This window comes from Python bivittatus, unplaced genomic scaffold (assembly GCF_059951505.1).
Source record: "Python bivittatus isolate LINGU-HERP-01145 unplaced genomic scaffold, Pbiv_v1 ctg000970_np1212, whole genome shotgun sequence".
Lineage (NCBI taxonomy): Eukaryota > Metazoa > Chordata > Lepidosauria > Squamata > Pythonidae > Python > Python bivittatus.
The window spans coordinates 4,760,261-4,782,127 of record NW_028277121.1 but is presented as its reverse complement, the minus strand read 5'-3'; the positions used below and the strand labels follow the sequence as shown (position 1 = coordinate 4,782,127).

The window sequence follows — 21,867 nt, the reverse complement described above, 5'->3', positions numbered from 1 at the left end:
CATTGCACATATCCTCTTCAATTGCAAACTATACTCAACAGAAATGTCTGTTTACTTAGATTCCTACTTAAAAACTAAAAAATACTGGGGTACCCAGGAGAAATTGTCTTACTTTTTACAGGGGACAAACCTGCATATCACTATTCTGTTCTGATAATTGCAATAGATCCTAACCATGATAGCTTTAAATTCTTCCACCTTTCAAGGTCTCTTTTAATCTCTTGTCATAATTTAAGAGTTATTTTGATATATTTCTTGATTGTTTCTTGATATCTGCAAACCCAGATATTTCGCTGAATGAGCTGACAGATTCTTCTTGTCAAACACTGATTTCTTCTTGCATTAAAAATCTTATAATTTTTACTTTTATGAACATTGATTTGGCTACTGAGTCTTTTGGTTTGCTTAAGATGTTTTGGAGGGCTTTATATGTGCTACGGAGATGCCATATAATTGTAAAGTCTGTTGATAGTTTCTGAGACGTTTTGGATGTACAGCAGTGTTATCCTTTTCATAGCATATGTGTCGTGCAGATAACGGGATGAATCCTTTCCCATGAGAAAGAAAATCCTGACAATATGTTGGTTGTGTTGCAGTAGGTTGAGTGGCCAGGCACTTTTTGATAAAAGTTGCGTGGGTATCCATTTTGTTGGAAGACGTTGTACAGGTGGTCTGTTTCCTTTCTCTGCTGTTCCGGATTTCTCTTGCGTAAACCAGTACAGGCCCGGACGGTCTCCGACTCATTCTGCGCCACTCGGCCAGGGAGCGCATCGCGGCGACCGGCTGCTGGGAGTTTAACTAGGGCGAGTCCTTGGACTAGAGTGCCGCTCTGCTCATGGGAGCACAGAGGGCCGAGGGGTTCCCGGACAGCTACAGAGGCGGCACCGCAGCCCCACCCACCAGGGCAAGGGCGTGCTCCAAGCCCACGACCTCGAGGCGGGCTGGGCTGCTGGCCGGGGGAGCGACGCGGGCCGTCGTGGGGCGGCCGCGAGAGCTGAAGGCCTCCGGCAACCCGCGGCTCCTCCCGCGTTATACTTCCGGGCCGCCGCGGAGGCCGGAAGTCCTGCCGGCGGTCCGCCGCGGCCAGCGAGACGCGCCGCGCTAGAGAGGCCATGCGCTCGGTCAGCTACGTCCGCCGGGTGGCCCTCGACTTCGGCGGCAGCCTCTTCCCGCGCGCCGTCTGCCTGGGCGACGCCGACAACGACGCGGTGAGTCCGCCGGGCCGGCATCCTTCCCGGAGGGCGAGCGGGCCGCCGGCGCCCTCTCCCTGGCAGCGGGCCTCGCGGAGGCCGTGCGCTCGGGCTGGGGCGCCGCCGGCCCGAAGTCGCAGGAGGACCGGGGCCTGTGCTCGGCCGCGCCCTTCGTCCGGAGAGCAAAGCGGGTGGGGGTCGCCCCACGAGGCCTCGGGGCCCCCTCCTCGCCAGGCCGTAGGCGCGCCCGGGGGGCGGGGCGGGGCGGGGCGGGGGCCGAGAGAAGGGCCTGCCGCGCATCTCTGACTGGGAAGATCCAGGGCGAGCCCCGGCGGCGGCTCCCCTGCCTTCGCACTGAAACGCTGGATTTCTTCCTGTCGTTGCCGTGCTTCATCCTCGGGGGAGAACGTAGTGAAAGAGAGGAAGGCCTTTTTTCTTTCCTGATGTCTAATAAGGCTTTCATGAGGCTAGTCAGCTATTAGCTGTGTGTACTGGTGACTCTTTCCCCCTCGCTTGAATATTGAAAAAACCCCGGTGCCCAAGTGAGAGCCTATCAATATAAAGACCACTTAAAATTTGACTTTTATGAATCTGCTTTCCTGCTTTTCGAGTTTAGAATAGAGATCCTGTTGTTGTTGTTGTTATCTCTGCTTCTGAGCTTTTAAAATAGCTAGCTGAGGCATGTAAGCTTTTTTGGCATGGAAATAGAATGATTAGAAAATTGCTGCCTTTCAGATTAGCTGTCATTAAACGCATAGTAGCCAATTCAGGGTCATGTAATGGGAGATTTATAATAATTGGGAAATAATGGGGGGGGGGGGAGGAGGTGAAGAACACTTTTGAATTAAAAAAAAAGAAACCCTATTATACTTACTTTCTTTTTCTCCAGCTGAATGAGCTAGTGGTAGGAGATACCAATGGAAAGCTGTTTGTATACAAGAACGATGAAAGCCAGCCTTGGACTATGCGTTCCTGTCAGGGAATGGTGAGTAGAAGTGAAATCTACCCTTCTCTTAATTCTGTTAACAATCCAGTACTTCCACTGCATATTATTCCAAGTAGAGGCCCTTCTGGGTCAGATCATCAAAGGAGCCTGTACAGCCACATTCCATTTCAAAAACTGCTAGTCATGTACCTCTGGGAAGCTTATGGGCCAGGCTAGAAGAACAGCTTCCCACTGAGTTCCTGAATTCCCACTAGGTGGTATGTGAAGATACACCAGTCTCTACACATAGAGGTTCCATTGACATACAGGTAGTTCTTGCTTAGCGACTGCCTCATACAGCAACCATTTACTGTTATGATAGTGATGAAAAAGTAACTTTGTGACCAGTCCTCACATCTATGACCTTCACAGGTCTGTAAAGCAAAGGAAAGCTGAAGTAAAATCATAAGCACAGCTGTGGTTTCATTTAGAAACCACTCCACTTAACCACCAGGTTGCTGGTCCCAATTGTGATGGCTAAACAAGGACTATCTGTATTATGATAAATAGCTGTTAGTACACTTATTAACTAATAATGAAATTGTATACTTGTCTTCTAAAACTAGGCACTGTCATATCTTATGGCAGCAGATTCCATAAATTTTGTGATGTGAAGAATTGTTTTCTTTTTTCTGTCATATGTCGGCAATCATTGAGCAACCTCCAGCAAGAAGAGAAGAAAAGTCTCTCTGCTTTCTGTAAACCATGTCTGCTTTCATGAATCTCTATTATGACTGCCCCAATACTGGGGTTTTTTTTCTTTTTTTAAAAAAATGAAATTCCCATGGTCCACCAACTCTTAATATTTCAGCCACTTATTTCTGTACCTTTTAAAGGCTTGCAATATAAAAATATTATAGTATTAGCTATTGCTATAGAAAACAAGAAAAATTTGAATAAATTCTTCATGGTGGCCATATGCCACTCTGCCCCACCACCTCTATGGTGTGCCCAGTACAGGCTGGGCCCAGCCTTGCCAGCATCATGAAGAGCCCTTTTGAGGATGCCACCACCCACAGATGCAGCTCCAGAGAGCAGCAGGGACATGGTGCAGCTGAGGTGCCACTGCTGCAGCAGCTCTACCACTGGGACTGCAGGCTGGCCTGCTCCAGGATGGGGCTGCAGTACCTGAACCTGCTGAATGATGATGACTTCCAGAAAGCCATCCGGGACCTCCAGTTGACCAAAAATATGTGGACGATTGACTTGGCATACCTGAGGCATCACTTTGGGGTGAAGCATTGGTTCTGTACCCAAATGCTGGGCATGGACAAGGGCTACAAAAACCAGTCTTTAGAAAACACTTTGTGTAGAAAACACTTTGTAGAAAACACTTTGACACAGAGGAGAACCAAATGTACCAGCTATTTGCCCAAGCAAAAGCCTGCAAGGTGCTGGTGAAAAAAGGAAACATTCTTAGCAAGGGGATGGCAGATCCACAGTTTATAGCACAGGGACCATCCAAGAGCACCTGTCCCAAGGTCATACTGCCATTGTGCTGGTGAGTGCAGTCTTGCTGCTGTGTGACTTTTGCTGCACTCCTGTGAAATGCTGCTGCTTTCTCCCAAATGGTCAGAAGTGTTTCTGCAGGAGTCCTGACTACCAGGGCCATTTCATCATCTTGCGTGGCTACAACAAAGCTTTGGAGTGTATTTATTACAACAATCCTGTCTATGCAGATCAAACATGTAGCACCAACATCCATAACTTTGAGGAAGCCAGGACAAATTATGGCATATCCTGTTTGTTACCAAAATAGCTGACCTTCTGGATTGGTGCTTTCAGTTCATTGCTGGCATCCAGTGCACTGCCACCATGTTGGCATCTCAGGATTCTCACTACAAAGACATTCGCTCCCAGACTGCAACAGGTTGCAAGCAAAGGATGCGTTAGACTAGAAGGCACTGAAGGGAGAACATATTTTATGCTTTGCTGTGAGCCACCTTCAAGAATTTGTTCCTGAAACAGGATATCCATTACTGTACTAGATAATTAAATACATTTTTCAATTGGGGTCTGTCCATGGACCCCAGGTGATTTTAGATGACTGCCTGGGGGTTTTGACTCTAGCTCCAAATAAAAATCTTGCCGGTCCTTCCTCCCTAGATAAGAATAGACTGCTGAAACAAAATTAAAAGGACTGAACTCTGTTCTGATACTACACCCAAATCCAGTTTGGTTGCCCAATTCTAAATATACATTCATCCTCCTCCCTGAGCCATTGTTTGGGATTCCCTCCTGTTGGTCACCCTTCTGACTCGACTTGGTTCTTTTTATCTGCTCCAGCAAGCTCTTTGACTGCTTTAGGGCCAGGCTGAAAAAGCTAATATGTACATTTTCTACATTTTACATATTTGAAAAGTGTTGAGATGCAGAATGTGCTTTTACAAGAATAAACTCTTCATGGTGATGAGAATTAAAGGAAGGAAGGTTTAATTTGGAGAGAGAATTCCTCCTGAAATACAGGGAAGATCAAGTTGTTTGTAATAAATCCTGTTGGACTGGATGAGAAGCTGGTAGACGGTGGGACTCTGTGTTTGAGCTACAAATAAAATGGAGTGAGGATGCCACTGCAAATTAATGTGGCCGTATTTTCTGCCCTCCTTGGCTGGTTATATAGAAATACTGCCATGGGTTGTACTGTGGTCCTTGAATAATTCCCCCTAATTATCTGAGCAGCTGAGTGGGGCAAAGGCTGCTGTGACCTATCTTGGAAAAAGTCCTATCTCGGGAAAGAGCGGAAAAATTCTCCTTCCAGGAGATGGTGTTCCTCCTTCTTTCTAGGTGGTTTCTAGTCTCCTTCATCCCTTCAAAGAAGTCAAAGCTTTTGACATTTATGACACTCACTTCTGGTTGAGATGTTGAGTAGGTAGGAGAATGAGGAAAGTCTGGTCTCTGGTGAAGACTTCTGATTGGCTTTGGCCCAAGAAAACAAAGAAACACCCTGCTCCTGCAGTGAGGGAATGATGTGACTTCTCATGATTGACCTGAAAAATCTACGGTTAACTTGATCATCATGTCTGGGAGATAATGATAAACTGAATCAGTTAGTATCTGCCTTTGGCATATGGTTGCCTGCACCCAAAGTCTTAGCTCAATGTACAGACTTAATTAAAATCCAGCCTCCCTCACATTTATTTAAACCCTTATTTAGGAATCAGATTGTCCACGTGAACCTCTCTAAACAGTGCAGTGGAGCATCTTCTATCTCTAGAAATGTCCTGTCTTTCCAAGTGCCTGTAAAGTGCCTTGTCTGCCTCTGCCACATGGCTGCCTCCTTGCCAGAACTGTGGCTCCTGTCCCTGCCATCATGAACAGACTCTCTTCTTCTGCCTTCCTGACTCCTGAGTAGAGGAAGAGCAGTGTTCTAAGAGAGCTGTTCTTGACACATCATTTCTTGTATGTAGAGAGATTTGCCCTCATTTCTGCTGCTATAACTTTCCTTTTTTATGTTGACCTGCACCAGGCAACAAGGGTGTGTCATTTGTATATATCTGTTCTTAGTCTTTTTATCCTTTTCTTGAGCCCAAACGATTTTCAGAGCAGTTTGCATGAAATTAATGAATAAAGTCAGTCTCTGCCCCTAGACTTACAGTTTAAAAGAAGAACGAAAACCACTTCCAGGCACCAGCTCTCAACGTGTAGTACTACTTCCTGAATATCAAGGAAAAAGATTCAGTTCAGGAAGAAAAGACACCAGCGGGAGCTAATCCTGCAGCAGGGCTGGTGGAATGCCCCAGCTTTCCTCCTTCCCTCTGCCCACTTTTGCTGCCTCCCGATGAAAAAGATGTTGGCTACAAGCATTGGGAGTTGAAGATGCAAGTTGAAGAAGAGCATTTTTTAAAAGCTGGAGAGCTAGAGCAATCCTAGTTACAAAAACATTGGACTTATTTTGAGGCTTATCCTTCAAGGTTCATCTTTATGGCATTTACTGGCAATAGTCTTCTGTACTACTTTGGTTTTATATACTGTATTGATTTGCATAACCGTTTCTTTATCCTTGCTTTCTTATTGCTCTTTATTTTTTGGAATGGAGACCATTACAGCAAATCAGATAAATACTTTCCTTTTTCAGCTCACCTGCGTTGGTGTTGGAGATGTATGCAATAAGAAGAAGGTAACTGCTTTAAAAACATTCTCCCAATGTTGTGTGTGTGCATGTGTCTTTATGCTATGTCATTGCAGCAGAGTACCAAACCATATCAAACTCTTTCCAGTTGTGGGGGAGAACAAGGTAACGGTACGCTAATGTACTTTTTTATTCCATTGTTAAAAGTCCTTCTGTCAACAGTCTAATAGCAACTGAAGAGACGTCTTCCATTAACACATAGAAATGGAGGCCAGAGGAGACAGGAAGAATAGGTGATAGTTATATGTAGTAAGGATGTAAGAAAAGAACGATGCCAGTGGTTCTAAAAATATTTGAGGCCGAGACAGTTTTTCTATGGGGTCTGGCTACACCCATTCATCAATCTGATAAAATTTGAGGTGGTTCAAGGTAAGTTTCTAAGGTTATTTGGTGCATTCCTGGTATGGAATTCCCTATCATAGGGTGGCTGAATAGGGTAGAGGCCAGAGTATGGACAAGCTCCTGCAATTACTTTCTGCTACAAGACTTGCCTTTCTTGTTTTGAATGATAGATAAATCTGTATTATGGGCTTAGACCAGTACAAATAAGACATTAAAAGCAATAAGGGCAGTAAAAACAATAAAACAGTGGAGCCTATTTGCCCATCAGGTCAGAGTTAAAATGCACTAAAATTGCCAAGCCACTACTATGTCCAACCATGGGCTAAAATACAAGAAGCAATAGAAAATACCCAGAACTGGGTGGGCTCTGTCAAAATTAATAGGGAATGAGGGCAAAATCGATTCAGTAATATAAGAAGCAAGCATAAAATCAATCTATTTAACTAGTGCTGTGTTCAGTTTATGCCTGCCAAATTTTGCAAACATCTCTGCAGAATCTTGCAACTTTAGCTGTGATGTAGGAACTATCACCCTCATAGAAATTAAGCATAGGCCGAGTCTGGTCTATCAGGTCACCCACCAATTGGGAAGAATAAGCCTAGCCCTTATATCTCTACGGAATGGGCAGCGGAAGATGACATGTTCCCAAGTTTATACCTCTCCTGTGTCACAGGGACAAAGCCTTTCAACCATTGGGGGCTTTTTATCCTTGCCCTCCAGTACAGCGGAGTGTTTCTAATTGCAAGAGGTACCCTGCAGGAGACACTAAATATTTAAGCCACTTTGAAGCTAAAGAAACTGGTACCTTCCTAATATCTTCCTGATGTTCTACATCAAGGAATCTTTGTTTAATGGCTAAGCTTAGCCTTGTCATGGCCCAGTCCTAGGACTTTCAGAGGGGAGATGCCCAGGAGGCGTAGTTTCAGTATGATTACCTTGATCCAGGAAGATTGGTAGGTGTCCTGGAGGACCAGGGGGGCCAATCTTCTAGGGTTTTATTACTAATTTCAGCCACGGATTTAGGGAGGCAAGATACACCCTGGCCTCCACTTTAATCATGCCTGCATCTAGCCAAAGGATGGCATTTGGGGCACATCAAGGGAGTTGGAAAGCTGCTCTAGGAAATTTAGACTGCACTTGTTCTAGAGGAGGAAAACAAAGGAAGCTAATTTTGACTGATGGCTTCTTTGAAAGCAGGGCATTTGCAACACTATGGAAAATCTCCAGAGGTGTTTCTGGTCTTAGATTAGGAGTAAGCCATGCTGAAGCCTAAGCAATAAATTCTAAGCATGGTATCTTAGAATGAACTTGGCAGAATTTCCATAAGGTTGATTGTAGAAATCATAAGTGTTTTAAACTGGTTGAGGAGCCCAGGCAAGTTATATATGCCACAGGGCTTTATTTGTTCCATGCCAGAGCCTTGCCCAGACTCTTTGATGGGATGGTTCCTATATTTTGCATGAGGTTACAGAACCCCCTTTACGATAAACATTCTCCTTCATAACCTGGGGCCTGGCCACCTAAGCCAATTAGGTCACAAGTGGTCATCAAGAGGGCCTTTATGACAGCACCAATACCACTACTTGGTCTTTTTTTAACTACAGACTCAGGATATGAGAAGCAAATGGAGATACAGATTTTTTATTGTTTGCTTTCTGAACTAAAAGCACCACTTATTCACCCAACACTGAATCTAGCTGGCTAGGCTAGGTTTGGATTCTGAAAGAATCAAGGTGGGATTCCTGCCTCATTCTGTGAGGTGGTTCCAAAGGATTACAGTTGGCATCCACTTTTGTAACTTCTGTCAAAGTCCAGTCTCTCCTTGCAGTTTTCTACTTGAGTGCTGTCTTCATCCAATTCACACAGGAAGTCTTTGTTCTTTTGGGAACCCTGTCTTGAGGTATCTTCTTTGAAGGTGACTTTTTCTACCTGCTGCATAGCCTGAAATCTTCCAGAAAAGACTTTTGCCTCCATGGCCCTTCACTGAATGATTCAAGCATTCCATTTTTTATACATGTCCATTTTCACAAATACACATGTCATAAAGGTACACTTTGCTGCTATGCCATGGTATTACATATTAATCAGCATTACAGGCTGATCTTCTCCATGACAATCTATCCCTAACCTAGTCGTTCAGGTATTCTCAGGATTCTTCTCCAATACCAGAGTTCAAAGGCGTCAATACTCTTCCCATCCTGCTTCTTCAAAGTCCACCTTTCACTTCCATAGAGTGTCACAGGGAATACCGGGCTTGCAGAATTCTGATTTTTTGTAGACATAGAGACATCACAGCATTTGAATATCTTTTCCAAGGCCTTCATGGCTGCTCTCCCAAGTGCTAGTCTGCGGCATATTTCTTGACTGCTTATTCCTTTACTGTTGATCGTTGATCCTAGAAAGCAGAAAGCTATCCATCACTTCAGTATCTTCATTGCCAGTTCTAAGGCTGGTCTACCTGTTGACATTAGTTTGGTCTTCTTTATATTTTAATTTTCACTTTAGAGCTTGCGTTTTCAGTGATCAGGGTAGTGTCATAAACATAGTGCAGATTATTGATGTTTCTTCCTCCAATTTTAAAACTATGCTCTTCTTCCAGTCCAGCTTCCCTTCATATATATTCAGCATATAGGTTGAATAAGTCGGGAGAATATACAGCCTTTTCGCACTCCTTTGGCAACCTGGAGCCAGTCACCACATTCTGTCTGTACTGTGGTTTCCTGACCTGTATATAAGTTTCTCATGAGGACAGTGAGATGTTCTGGGGTTCCTGTTTTTCTGAGCACATTTCACAGCTTGATGTGATCGATGCAATCAAAAGCCGTTCTATAATCAATGAAGCACATAGTAATTCTTTTTGGTATTCTTTGGCTTTTCAATTATCCAGCATGCATCAACAATAATATCTCATGATCCTTGGCCTTTTCTAAAGTCATCTCTTTTTCCATGTAGGGCTCTAATCTATGTTGGATGATCCTACACATTATTTTGCCAGCATGTGAAATTAAGGATATTGTACAATAATTTGCAACGCCTCCTTTTTTGGTATTGGGATATAGATTACTCTCTTCCAATCTGTTGCTCACTGTGTTGTTCTCCAGATTTGCTGACATAGCTTAGTTAGAACCTTTACTGATTTTTCTTCTGTTGCTTGCCATATTTCAGTGGGTATTTCATCCGTTCCTTTAGCCTTCTGACTTGGTAATGACTGGAGTGCTGATCTCACTTCAACTTTTAGTCCTAGAGGTTCTTCTAAGTAGAAAATATCTTCTAAGGTATCTTGGATGTTGACATCTGTATTGTACAATATTTCAGTATATTTCTTCTATCTTAGTTCTTTTTTGAATCAGTTACTCTCTGTCCATTGGTGTCCTTTAGCATAACAACTCAAGATTGGAACCTCCTTCTGTGTTCAGAGATCTTTTGAAAGACTTTCCCTGTTTTTCCACATCTGTTTCCATCTTCAGTATCTTTACATATGTTACTATAATACTGCTTTTTGTCTTTTCTAACAGCTCTTTGAAACTCTTTGTTAAGGTCCTTTCTGAGATTTTTGTCTTTCTTGGCTTCTCTTCTCTTCTTGACAATTTCCATAGTTTGTTCTGACATCCAGTTTACTTTCTTCTTTTTCTTCATTTTTGGCAGTTTCCACATTCATCATTCTTTAATTTCATTCCATAATTCATCTGGTTCTCTGTCAATGAGATTGAGGACTTCAAAGCGATTCCTGATGTCCTCCTTGAAAATGGTGGGTATATCTTCAGGATCATATCATGGAAACTGACTGGCTTTCTTTCTTCTTCTTTAGTTTAACTTGAAACTTGCATGTGAACAGTTCATGATCTCTTCTACAGTCAGCACCTGGCCATGTCTTTGACTGCATAATTGAGCTCCGCCACCTCTTTTTAGCAATAATATAGTCAGTGATTGAAACATCATTTTGGTTGTTTGAAGACAGCGTTACTGTGAAGAATTCATTGGAGTGGCAGAAATTGATAAACTGGTCTCCTGCATCATTTTGGTTTCCTAAGCCATACAATCCGTGTTCTTACTGTAATTCTTTCTTTGCAGCTTCAAGTTTTCTTTTCCTGTATGGCAACATTAGCGACTAGATGTCCCAAAGGCTTTAATGTATCCACATCATAAACACCATTAGTACTCTGAAAGATCCTCAGCACTTCCTCAATAGCATGATGGGTGCCATCTAACATGAGGGGCACATCATCTGGCACTACATCATCAATTATTTTCTATTTTCCATCCATGTGGTTTTCTTGGTAAAAATACAGGTAGTACCATTGCCTCCTCCCATGCAGTATGAATTGATGCCTTTGCCATGTCACTAAAGCAATCACCTGCCTCCAGAATCTTGCTGTATGGCTGCTGCCCAATAGAGATGCCTGCTGGCTTTAGCTGGGCGGCTGGGATGACCTTCACACCTTGGGTGACCCCACTGGGAATATATATTCTTAGCAAACACTCCCAAAGTTCTTCACTCATCCCTCCCAGGAGCGCCCCACCACCACAATGAGGCAGGACAGCAGGACTTGGGGTGGGTGGGGATTGCCATTGGCTTATGTCCAGTTCTCTTTCGTCTTCTGTGTGTGTCACTTTCTGCCAGACAAAGACCTTAGAAAAGGGTTTATAGAGGCCATGTTAGTACAATTTAGAGATGTAGACCCTATAAGGTCAAGCCAGGTTATCTACTGGCAGACAAGCAGCAGCTGCGGCAACAGCAGGCCAACAGTTCCTTCAAGAGAAGTTGCAGTTGTGAAGAAGAGGAACACAGTTGCTTAGAGCATCCCAGCACCTCCCCCCTCCATCATTAACTCATAGATGTGGAATGCTTATGACATTTCTGCTGCTGTCCTGTGGGGCATTAATATCTCTGTTGCTTCCATCCTGCACTATCTGTGATGCTCTATAAAACACCCCATTATTAAGCTCCTGGGCATGCAGTAGAAAATGGAGTAACAAAACTATTGTCTTAAATGCAGATCTTAGCTCCAGCTAACTGTACAAGAAAGGAGGGGAGTTAAGTGTGTAAACATCTCACCAGTGAATGTTCTTTACGTGTGGAAAACCAGCAAGACAAGATAAATGTTAATATGGCAGGAAAGTTTCTATCTTAGTTTTCCTGAGGTTATGAGAAAGAGGTTTTTCCTAACAAGTGGAAATATTAATCACCTCTCATACATATGGTCTGTGGTAATATAGTTGAATCTGACTATATTGTAATAGTTTCAAGTGTATATAATTATTGTAAAAATTGTGATTGTGCCCTTCTAACTCATGTCTCACTCATTGGCAAAAATGTTCCCAGACTAAAATCAGAGCATAAGGTTAGAGCTACTACAGACAAAAACTGCACTAAATACTAGTTTTGCCATTGAAAAAGTGTAAAGTCATGCAGCAACACGCTATTCTGTGATGAGTAGAATAGGGAGTTGATAAGATAGAAAGCCTATCCAGAAGAATGGAAAGCCCCTGCTCTGTTTCTCCTGCTTGTGGGGAACTCTCATACATAGGGCATTGGGCCCTTCTGGTGCTAGGGCTATGCCATCTTTGGTACTGAATGGGGTTGCACTGCCCCAGACAGACCCTGTGCGCAATCTGGGGGTCCTCCTGGACTCACAACTCCTGCTTGAAGAGTAGGTAGGTGGCAGTCGTGGCTAGGAGGGCCTTTGCACAGCTTTGTGCTGTGCGCCAGTTCCGCCCATCCCTAGATCAGAGGGACCTGATCTCATGCCCTAGTCACCTTCCATTTGGATTTCTGTAGTGCGCTCTACATGGGGCTGCCCTTGAAAAATATCCAGAAGCTTTAGCTGGTGCAAAGCGGCGCGAGCGGTTATATACCCTGGGATGGTACGTGTTACACCTCTGCTCTGCAAGCTGCGCTGGTTGCCAGTTTGCTTCCAGGTCCAATTCAAGGTGCTGATTTTGATCTTTAAAGCCCTTCGTGACATGCGGCTGGGTTACCTGAGGGACCGCCTCTCCCCGATTACATCTGTCTGTCCCATCAGGTCTGGCAGAGAAGTCTGCCAGGGAATTACATTTGGTGGGTCCCAGGAGGCAGGCCTTCCCTGCTGTGGCACCTGCCTTGTGGAATCTTCTCTCCCCAGAAGTGAGATTAGCTCCATCCCTCTTAACATTCCGCAAGTCCCTCAAGACCTGGCTATGTGATCAGGCCTGGGGCTCCCAGGGGACCGGGGAGATTTTACGATGGCTCCCTTATTAATTTTATCCCCTCCTATTTTGTGTGTTTTTACAGTTTTTTATGTGTAATTGTTTGTATGTGTTTATTGTTTTTAATTGTCGTACGCCGCGCAGTTACCTTGTATGAGATGGGCGGCTATATAAATATGATAAAAATAAATAAATCCAGCTGCAGATGTGACTCTCTGGGATGACATCAGCAGCCTCCAGCTGTGCTATTGATGTCCTCCCTATCTTGCTACCCCTTACTTATTCAGAGCTTTCTTTGCCAGAATTTGGTTGTTGCAGTGAGTGCTGAAGGTTGGTTTCATCTCTTTGACCTCACATCACCCTCAAAGCACCTGGATGCTCTGGGCCACCACGAGCTCCCAACAGCAGATGATCCGAAGCTGGCATTCAAGCAGCACATACCAGCCAACACCAAAGTTATACTGATCAGTGATATTGGTGAGTAGACGCTCATGTTGAATGGAAACAGCTTTTCAGAGTGTAAGAATAAATCATGGGCGTGTGAGAAAAGTGACTCAGGTTTCATGGGGATAAGTAAAAACAGAATAAAATCCTCTCTCTCTCTCTCTCTCTCTCTCTCTCTCTCTCTCTCTCTCTCTCCCTCCCTCCCTCTCTCTCTCTCTCTCTCCCTCCCTCCCTCTCTCTCTCTCTCTCTCTCTCATATTTATATAGCCGCTCATCTCACACAAAGTTTTATTCTACTTCTTCTGAGACTTAAATCATAGGAGGAGGAGGGGAAAAAATGAAGCTAAACTCTTGGCCGGTAGAATGAAACCTACAAATTACAGTTTGGCACTGTAGCTTTTAATTGAGTTAAGTGTTATTCTCCACGTAAGGGAAAGGTATGGCTTTTATACTTAAGAGTTTTTATTTTGAAAACTCAGATAATAGTTACAGTGACCAATACGTTCTTTATTATAAAGGACAGTCCTTTATTTCAGAAAGCTGTCCTTTAGATTTATTTATTTTTCAAATCTCATTTTTGTCCTCTATTTAGGTCATTTAACTTTTACCATACAAATGGTACCACTTAATTTACAGTCTTTAAATGCATGTGAAAAATACAGAAATTAAAATAAATTTACATATACTGTTTGATTTTTATTAGATTGTGCATAATCACATTTTAAAAGATGACAAAATATCAAATATCAAAATATCAGTTCACATATACATAGAATCATAACATTGTGGAGTTGGAAGGACCACCAGGATCATCTGGTTCAGTCCTTCTTAATGGCAAAAAACCAATTAAACTATCCATGTGAGATGCCGGTCGTGCCTTTTCTTAAAAACCTCCAGATATGGAGAACCCACAACCTCCGTGGGCAAAGTGTTCCATTGTTGTACAGATCTTGCTGTCAGGATGTTTTTCCTTATATTTAAATGAAATCTGGGTAGTTGCTCAGAACTGTATACAGCACTTCAGGTGTGGTGCCACCACTGCAGAATAGAGGGCAATAAAGACTTCATGGATTTTGGATGCAGTGCTTCTTCTGACGCAGCCCAGAACTGTGTTCATTCTTCCAGCAACTCTCTTGACACTGCTGACTCAGATTCAGCTTATTGTCAGTGACCACACTCAATCCTTCTCTAATGTATTTCTTCCATACCATCAATCCCCCATGTTAGTCTGCCCTATGTGTTTACTTCCTAAACATCACATTTCTTGAAGGGCATCTTGTTCCTTTCAGCTCATCTCCTGACCTGTCCAAAGTAGACTGCAGTCAGATTCTGTATTCCTGAGTGTTGACCAGACATCCCAATTCTACAAGTTAAATAAGCAGCCCAACAGTTGCGTAGTCCAAGTCATTAATGTTGAAAAATAATTGAATAATACTGAGTGTGTCACTCATAGTCTGTCACTCGTAGTCCCATCCGAATCAAACTTTAAAATTTAGCCAGTGAGAATGCCACATAGAATCTTGTCAGATGCTTTGCTGAAATCAAGATAGATTATATCCACAATATTACCCTTGTCCACTAGATGAGTACCCTATCAAAGAAGGAAGCAAGATTTGTCTCACATGATCTATGTGGCTGTTGGCAGTCAGGGAATTGTTCTCAAGGAGCTTGCAAATAGCCTGCTTTGTTATCTGCTGTAATATTTTTTATTTATTTATTTATTTATTTATTTATTATCAAACTTGTATGCCACCCATCTCCCCCAACGGGTGACTCTGGGTGGCTCACAATAATAAAAAAGAAAAAACACAAGTCCCTCCAACCGTGGATAAAATCTATAAATAATTAAAAAACATATATTAAAAATGCCCTAAAACCTCCTATAATTTTTAGCCCTAAAAACCTGCAAGATGTGGGGGGGGACAAACCCATCACCCCACCAGCCATCTCCACAGGTGCGGGCCCCTCTCCGCCCCCCAGGCCTTCTGGCAGAGCCAGGATTTGATCCCTTTCCTGAAGGCCAAGAGGGAGGGGGCACACCGGACCTCGGGAGGCAGGATGTTCCATAGGGCGGGAGCTGCAGCAGAAAAGGCTCTCTGCCTAGACCCCACCAATCGAAATTCCTTGACCAGTGGGGTCTGCAACCTGCCCCTTCTGCTGGACCGAGTGGGGCGGGCTGAAATGACCGGGGCGAGGTGGTTCCTCAGATAACCAAGTATCAGTGTTAGGCTGATCTTTCCAAGTATCAGTGTTAGGCTCACTAGTTGATAATTCCTGGAATCTTTTTTTTTTCTTGAAGAGGGATCCACATTTACTCTTCTTCAGTCCTCTGGGAACTCCCGTTACTTTCAGAATCTTCAAAGATAATTGACGGAAGTCTTGGCAGCTCTTCTGTCAGTTCCTTAATATTCTACAGTGTTCAGATTAGCTAGAATATACTTTACTGCATCTTTAATGAGCTGTATCCTCCCCTGTCATATTCATACCCAGCCTGTGCTCCCCAAATTACCATTTCCTTTGTATGGAAAGACTGAGGCAAAATAAGAGTTGCGTTCCTATGCTTTTATTTGGGGGGGGGGTGTCAAAATTTATCCACCTGGAGTAAGCAGTGAGTCCACTGCCGCTGCTGTCTTCCTCCTGGTGTTGACATGTTCAGAGAAAATCCTTCTGGCTGGATTTTGCCTCTCTTGCTAGCCTTGACTCATTTTCTGTCTTCACCTTCCATCTTTGCTTCATTTCTGTATGTCTGAGCTGAAGCTCCATAGACATTCTTGGTCTCAGCCATTCCTCCAGTTTCTTGTAAGCACTGTGTTCTAGCTTCAGCTTCTCTGTGAGCTGCATGTTTAGCCGCAAAGGCTCCTTTAGATATTTTGTAGTCTTGTTCTTCATTGGTATTATCAACCAGCTACAGTATCTTTGCCTTCAAGGAATCTTTTTTCTCCCACGGCAGCTTCCTTACTATTTCCCTTAGTTTATTAAAATCAGCCTTTCTAAATCAAATGATTTGAATTTGACTGTTTCTTTAACCAAGAGTTTTGTTCAAATCAAGGACAGTTCATGGTCATTTTTACCCAAAGTACCCACACCTTAAATATCTTTAATGAATTTAATGAGGATTAAATCTAAGGTAGCGCATCCCCTAGTGCCCGTCTCAGCCTTTTGGAAGAGAAAATATCACCAACACAATTTCCCGGATGTATATGCCTGTGTAATGGAAATCCCCAACACAAATATTTTATAGTTTTTTGAGGCTCCAGTTATTGACTTTAATGAACCTTCCTGACTACTTCTGCTCTGCTCTGTAGCAGAGTCCCAGCAGGATACCCCTTCTGTTAGCCCTTTTATCTTCCCCAGATGATCTCAGCCCTCGTGTTACCTTCAATCCAGGGGACCCCTGTACAGGCAAGTCCATTCCTGGTAGGCCACACTATAGCTGTTCCTCTGAAACGTGTCCCATCAGGTCTAGGGTTTCACTGGTGGGATTCACCCCATGTGCCCGAAATCTCTATGACGTCATCCTTGTGCTTCCTGACATCCAGACCATCTTGCTTGCTGCCCATACTTTGTGCATTAGCGTAGAAACATTACAGAAAATGGCTAGACTTCCTTTTCCTTTCTGCATTTATTTATTTATTTATCATATTTATATAGCCACCCATCTCACACAAGGTGACTCTGGGCAGCATACAACAATTAAAAAGAATAAACACATAAAAACAATTACACATAAAAAACTGTAAAAACACACAAAATAGGAGGGGATAAAATTAATAAGGGAGCCATCATAAAATCTCCCCGGTCCCCTGGGAGCCCCAGGCCTGATCACATAGCCAGGTCTTGAGGGACTTGCAGAATGTTAAGAGGGATGGAGCTAATCTCACTTCTGGGGAGAGAAGATTCCAGAAGGCAGGTGCCACAGCAGGGAAGGCCCACCTCCTGGGACCCACCAAATGTAATTCTCTGGCAGACAGGATCCACAGCATTTCTTTTGTTAGTAATAATTTCCAAAGCCCTTTGCTCCACTGCTGTATTCAGTTCATTACTTGCCAGTTTATTACTCATGAGTGGTTGTACAACTGTTGCCCCCTTGTATCTCATTATGAAACCTGCTGAGCAGGTTAGCCAGCCATTGTCCAAAGATGTACTTTTTGCCTTTAGTGAGATAAATTCCATCTCTGCAAAGCAGTCTCTCCTCGCTGAATTTTAAAAATCAAAAAATCCAAACTGCTGTTGCTTGCACCAGCTTTGCAACCAGAAGTTCACTTGAAATTTATTTTTGTATTTTTTTATTGTTAATTACTTAGAGTCAGGGAGGATAAATAGCTATATTTTAGTTGTATTTTATTGCAGTCAGTTTCTCTAATGGTAATGAGATTCTATATTGTTACATAAATGTGATTACGGCATAAATGAAAGTATTGAAATTAGTAGTGACCATTCTATGAGTTTCAGTGAATTGTAATTGTTGTTGGTTCTTAAATATCTGATAAAAGTTGTCCTCATTTAGTGACCACAATTGGGACCGATCGCTAAGTGGGAAATCATGTGACCGTGACTGTGCTTTCCTTTTTCCCACTCCCCCACCTTTTGGAATGCTCACCCCAGTGCTGGGAGAGCCAGCTCAAAACTGACAAGACTAATCAGTTTCACACCTTCAGCTGTTATTTGTCTCCTAACGATTTTACTTCAGCTTTCTTTTTTCCCCACTCCCCTGCCCTTTGGAATGCTCACTCTGGCACTGGGATAATTAGCAAGAAGGGAATTAATGTTTGTATTTACATTCATTGGAGAGGAAGGGATTACAAGAGACTAAGCAGGCACACAATGAGGAATACACATCAAAAGGAATGCAGTGGTGCCAGCTGCCCCAGCTTGGTATATTTCCCATTGTGTGCCGGCTTACTCTCTTGTAATCCCTTCCTCTCTGATCTCTCTGCTCTGCAAGGGAGGGAAAAAAAGAAAAACAACAGATCAGGCACAGGACAACATGTACTGACTATAATGGCAATCACGTGACTGAGGAATGCTGCAAAGGTTGTAAATGCAGGCATTGGTTGTTATTTTTTCAGCACTGTTGTAACTTTGAACAGTCGCTGAATGAGGCAGTCAGTAAGTGAGGTCTATTTGTATACTACAGAAATCACCATGTTTCACACAGTTTTCTTTCTCTGAAAAAAAAACAATATAATGCTGTGTAAGTAAACTTAGTATACAGGTAGTTCTTGCTTACCAACCATTCGTTCAATGACCATTCCCAGTCACTATGGTGCTGAAAAAGGAGACTTGGGAAGGAAAAGGGAAGGGAAGGGAAATCAGGTCAGAGAAAAGGAACACATAATAGTTCTAAATTGACCAAAGGAAGGGATGATGTGATTTTCCAAGTCCTTCAACCAGGGAAGTAGCTGAAGAATGTGCAATATCCATGACTTTTGATCTAGCTATGGTTCATAAATTTCCCCCCTGCTAGGTATTAAGTCTTTGATGGCAGAATCAGTTGAACCATCAGAATAGAATTAACTATATCAACTTCAGAGATCATGTCCTCTCAATGGTGTTTACTGCAAGAAAGATCTTTATTTTATTTTTCATTCAGTCTTACATTAAGATTCTGGAAACAATAATTAAATAAGTGTACCTTAGGCCATTGATTTAAAGTTAATTGATTATCGGAGAGCACATGGTATGATGTTTTGGAACAAGCAAGATGGATTCCTTTTGTTTCTTTGTGATTTTCTACAATTTATTCTTCCAAGCTACAAATTTTAGTCTGCCTTTTGCTCCCTGCAGACGGAGATGGAAAGAGTGAATTGGTAATAGGCTATACTGACCGTGTGGTGCGAGCCTTTCGTTGGGAGGATTCATCTGAGAGTTCTGACAGCCTCTCTGGACAACTGGTGTTGCTCAAAAAGTGGCTGCTGGAGGGACAGGTAGGAGATGTGTTTCAGAAGCAAGGACTTCAGGAAAAGGAGCCACATGGGGTGAAAAAAACAGTATAGTTAGCTTTGTAGCTGTTGTCTCCTTGTTCATTTATTAAATTTATATGCTACCCACCTCCCCCAGAGAACTTCAACTTCTATCGCATTCTAGATTTTCCTGTTATCTGTAATGCTGTCATTTAGAAAAATTCCTAACATTTAGACAGGTAGGAAGACAAGCAGGTGGTATAAAGACTATGACCAGCTGTATCAAAGACCATAGAAATCTCAAGAGAAATGAACAAAAGTGAATACATCCATAGTGAAGGTAGTTTAAGTGGCGTACAAGGATCAGGAAGTAAGGAAATCAATTGCAGGTGTCTAATCTGAGGAGTGTAAATGCAACGAAAAAGTTTTCTTCTGAGATGTCCCATTAGAATGTTCTGAATTAAATGTGTTCTCAAGACAAACCTTGTTTCCAGTTTTCCACCATAGGAAACAATGGTTATTCAACACAAGTCCCTTGCTTCTCATTTTTCATCCTTGGGACAAAAACCAGGTAAATAATAGTCTGTATCACTATGTACTACTTGAGCTACAGGAAAAAGGGCCAAGGGAATTATTTTTTAAAATTCCCATAACAAATAATGGCAGTGACAATTACACATGCCTACACAATACACAGAACTTAGTTCACTAAAGAAGCAGACAAAAACAGTGCATTTACTTCAGTCCATTAAGATTGTAAAAGCAATCCCCTTTTTTTCTGACTGTTGATGTAAGGGACACTCCAATTTATTGTCGAAGGCTTTCACGGCCGGCATACGATGGCTGGTGTGGGTCTTCCGGGCTGTGTGGCCATGTTCTGGAAGTTTTGTTTCCTAACGTTTCGCCAGCATCTGTGACCGGCATCTTCAGAGTGCAGGAGCACAGATGGGAGCAGTTCTCTCTGTGCCCAGGATGATGTGACCCTTTTGTGGGTATTTATAGAGATCTGAGGGCGGGGGGATTGGGGGTGTTTGGGTTACTGAGTGGCTGCTTGTTTTGGTGTCAGAATATGTGTGTATCTTCCTGGGGATTAGGCAGGGTTTTTTCTTCTATTGAGTTGTTGAGTTGAGAAGAAGAAAAAACCCTGCCTAATCCCCAGGAAGATACACACATATTCTGACACCAAAACAAGCAGCCACTCAGTAACCCCAACACCCCCCCAATCCCCCCCCCCCGCCCTCAGATCTCTATAAATACCCACAAAAGGGTCACATCACCCTGGGCACAGAGAGAACTGCTCCCATCTGTCCTCCTGCACTCTGAAGATGCCGGTCACAGATGCTGGCGAAACATTAGGAAACAAAACTTCCAGAACACGGCCACACAGCCCGGAAGACCCACACCAGCCATCGACACTCCAATTGTTCCTCATAATTAAAACAATTTACACCGTGCATTTGGCAACTGACCTCCAAAACTCAACAAACAAAGCAACATAGGAGTTGTTTTTCATTTAGCAAGCAACCTGAAAGTTCCACATCAATAATATTGTAGCAGTGCTATGTAATGCACAGAATGTCCATAATGTTTCTTTATTTAAAAAATCTGTTGCTCTCCAATATCAAGTTTTTCCACAGTGACATTAAAAGCATAATATACAAATTTCAAATAATAATTAAAATACAGAATCATCAAAATGCAGTAAAAAATATAAGCATCAGCCAGAGAAGTTTCTGAAGCTACTAGGCTTAAAATTACATTACTTTAACATTAATGTATTAATATATGAAAAGGCCTAAGAGGCTAAAAATGTCCATATCTTACCCCAAAGGGATTAGTGTAATGTCTGTGTAGGTACTGGCAAGGGGATGCTAAAGTCAAGAATGACTTCTCCTGAGAAGGCCTGCTCTCTGATAACCACCCTGCACTTGAGGATCAGCACCCTCAACCCTAACCCTAACGGTATAGGTAAGGCCGTGCAGAATGTGGGACACTCCTTCAGTTAATGTGATCCAAAGCCATAAATGAAATACCTGCATTTAGAATTGGAATCAGAAATAAACTGAAAGCCAGTGAAGACTGCACAGAACTGATGGATTGTATTCATAATTTCCAGCATCATCAAACATAAACTGCATAGCTGAAATTGAAATAAGATACCAGGGCATGGATTACAGTAATAAGGCTGCCCCAACCCATGTAAGGCTTAAGCTGACATAGCAGCCTAGAGCAATAAAGGGTGGTTTGTGCCACTAGAGGCTAAGATAAATGTAAAAGTTTGCTTCAGTTATGATTCTTCATGAGCATGCAGTGCCTTCCAGAACAGGCTAAATTCCATTCATCCATACAGATAGAACATCCACTGACAGAATCTCTGTTTTATCTGCATTGAGCGTCTGTCTGTGACCTTCATGTAATTCATTACTGCAAGGGGAATATATAACCTGGATCAGCTGTCCTTTTATACTAGAGGTTATAAGCTTCACAAGGGAAGAGTCAAGCAAATGGGTGGTTGGCCAAACTCTCTCAAGCATCCTGTCTGATCTGGTAGTGCCCTAAAGATCTCGACAGTTTGAGTTGCCCAAATTTGCAGCCTATCCCATCTGAGGCTGAGTTGCAAGCAGACCAGAGTTGAATTAACAAATTGATTCTAACTTAGGGTTGATGGTTTATTAGGTAGCTGAAATT

At 42.8% G+C, this 21,867-nt stretch overlaps 1 protein-coding gene and 1 pseudogene across 5 annotated transcripts in view; both read left to right on the top strand.

Moving 5' to 3' along the window:
• Nucleotides 1-1,049: 1,049 nt before the first annotated feature.
• Nucleotides 1,050-21,867, top strand: part of ITFG2 (integrin alpha FG-GAP repeat containing 2) — a 45,776-nt gene continuing 24,958 nt past the window's right edge. For all 5 annotated transcript variants that reach the window (XR_015794190.1, XR_015794191.1, XM_088131262.1 and 2 more), the window contains exons 1-5: nucleotides 1,050-1,208; nucleotides 2,080-2,175; nucleotides 6,251-6,292; nucleotides 13,135-13,309; nucleotides 19,064-19,203. Coding sequence is in view for 3 of the 5 variants with exons in the window: in XM_088131262.1 (XP_087987388.1) it covers nucleotides 1,113-1,208; nucleotides 2,080-2,175; nucleotides 6,251-6,292; nucleotides 13,135-13,309; nucleotides 19,064-19,203 (549 nt within the window). In the remaining 2 variants the exon portion in view is untranslated. The remainder of the gene's footprint in view (nucleotides 1,209-2,079; nucleotides 2,176-6,250; nucleotides 6,293-13,134; nucleotides 13,310-19,063; nucleotides 19,204-21,867) is intronic.
• Nucleotides 3,179-3,934, top strand: LOC103055958 (protein GUCD1-like; annotated as a pseudogene).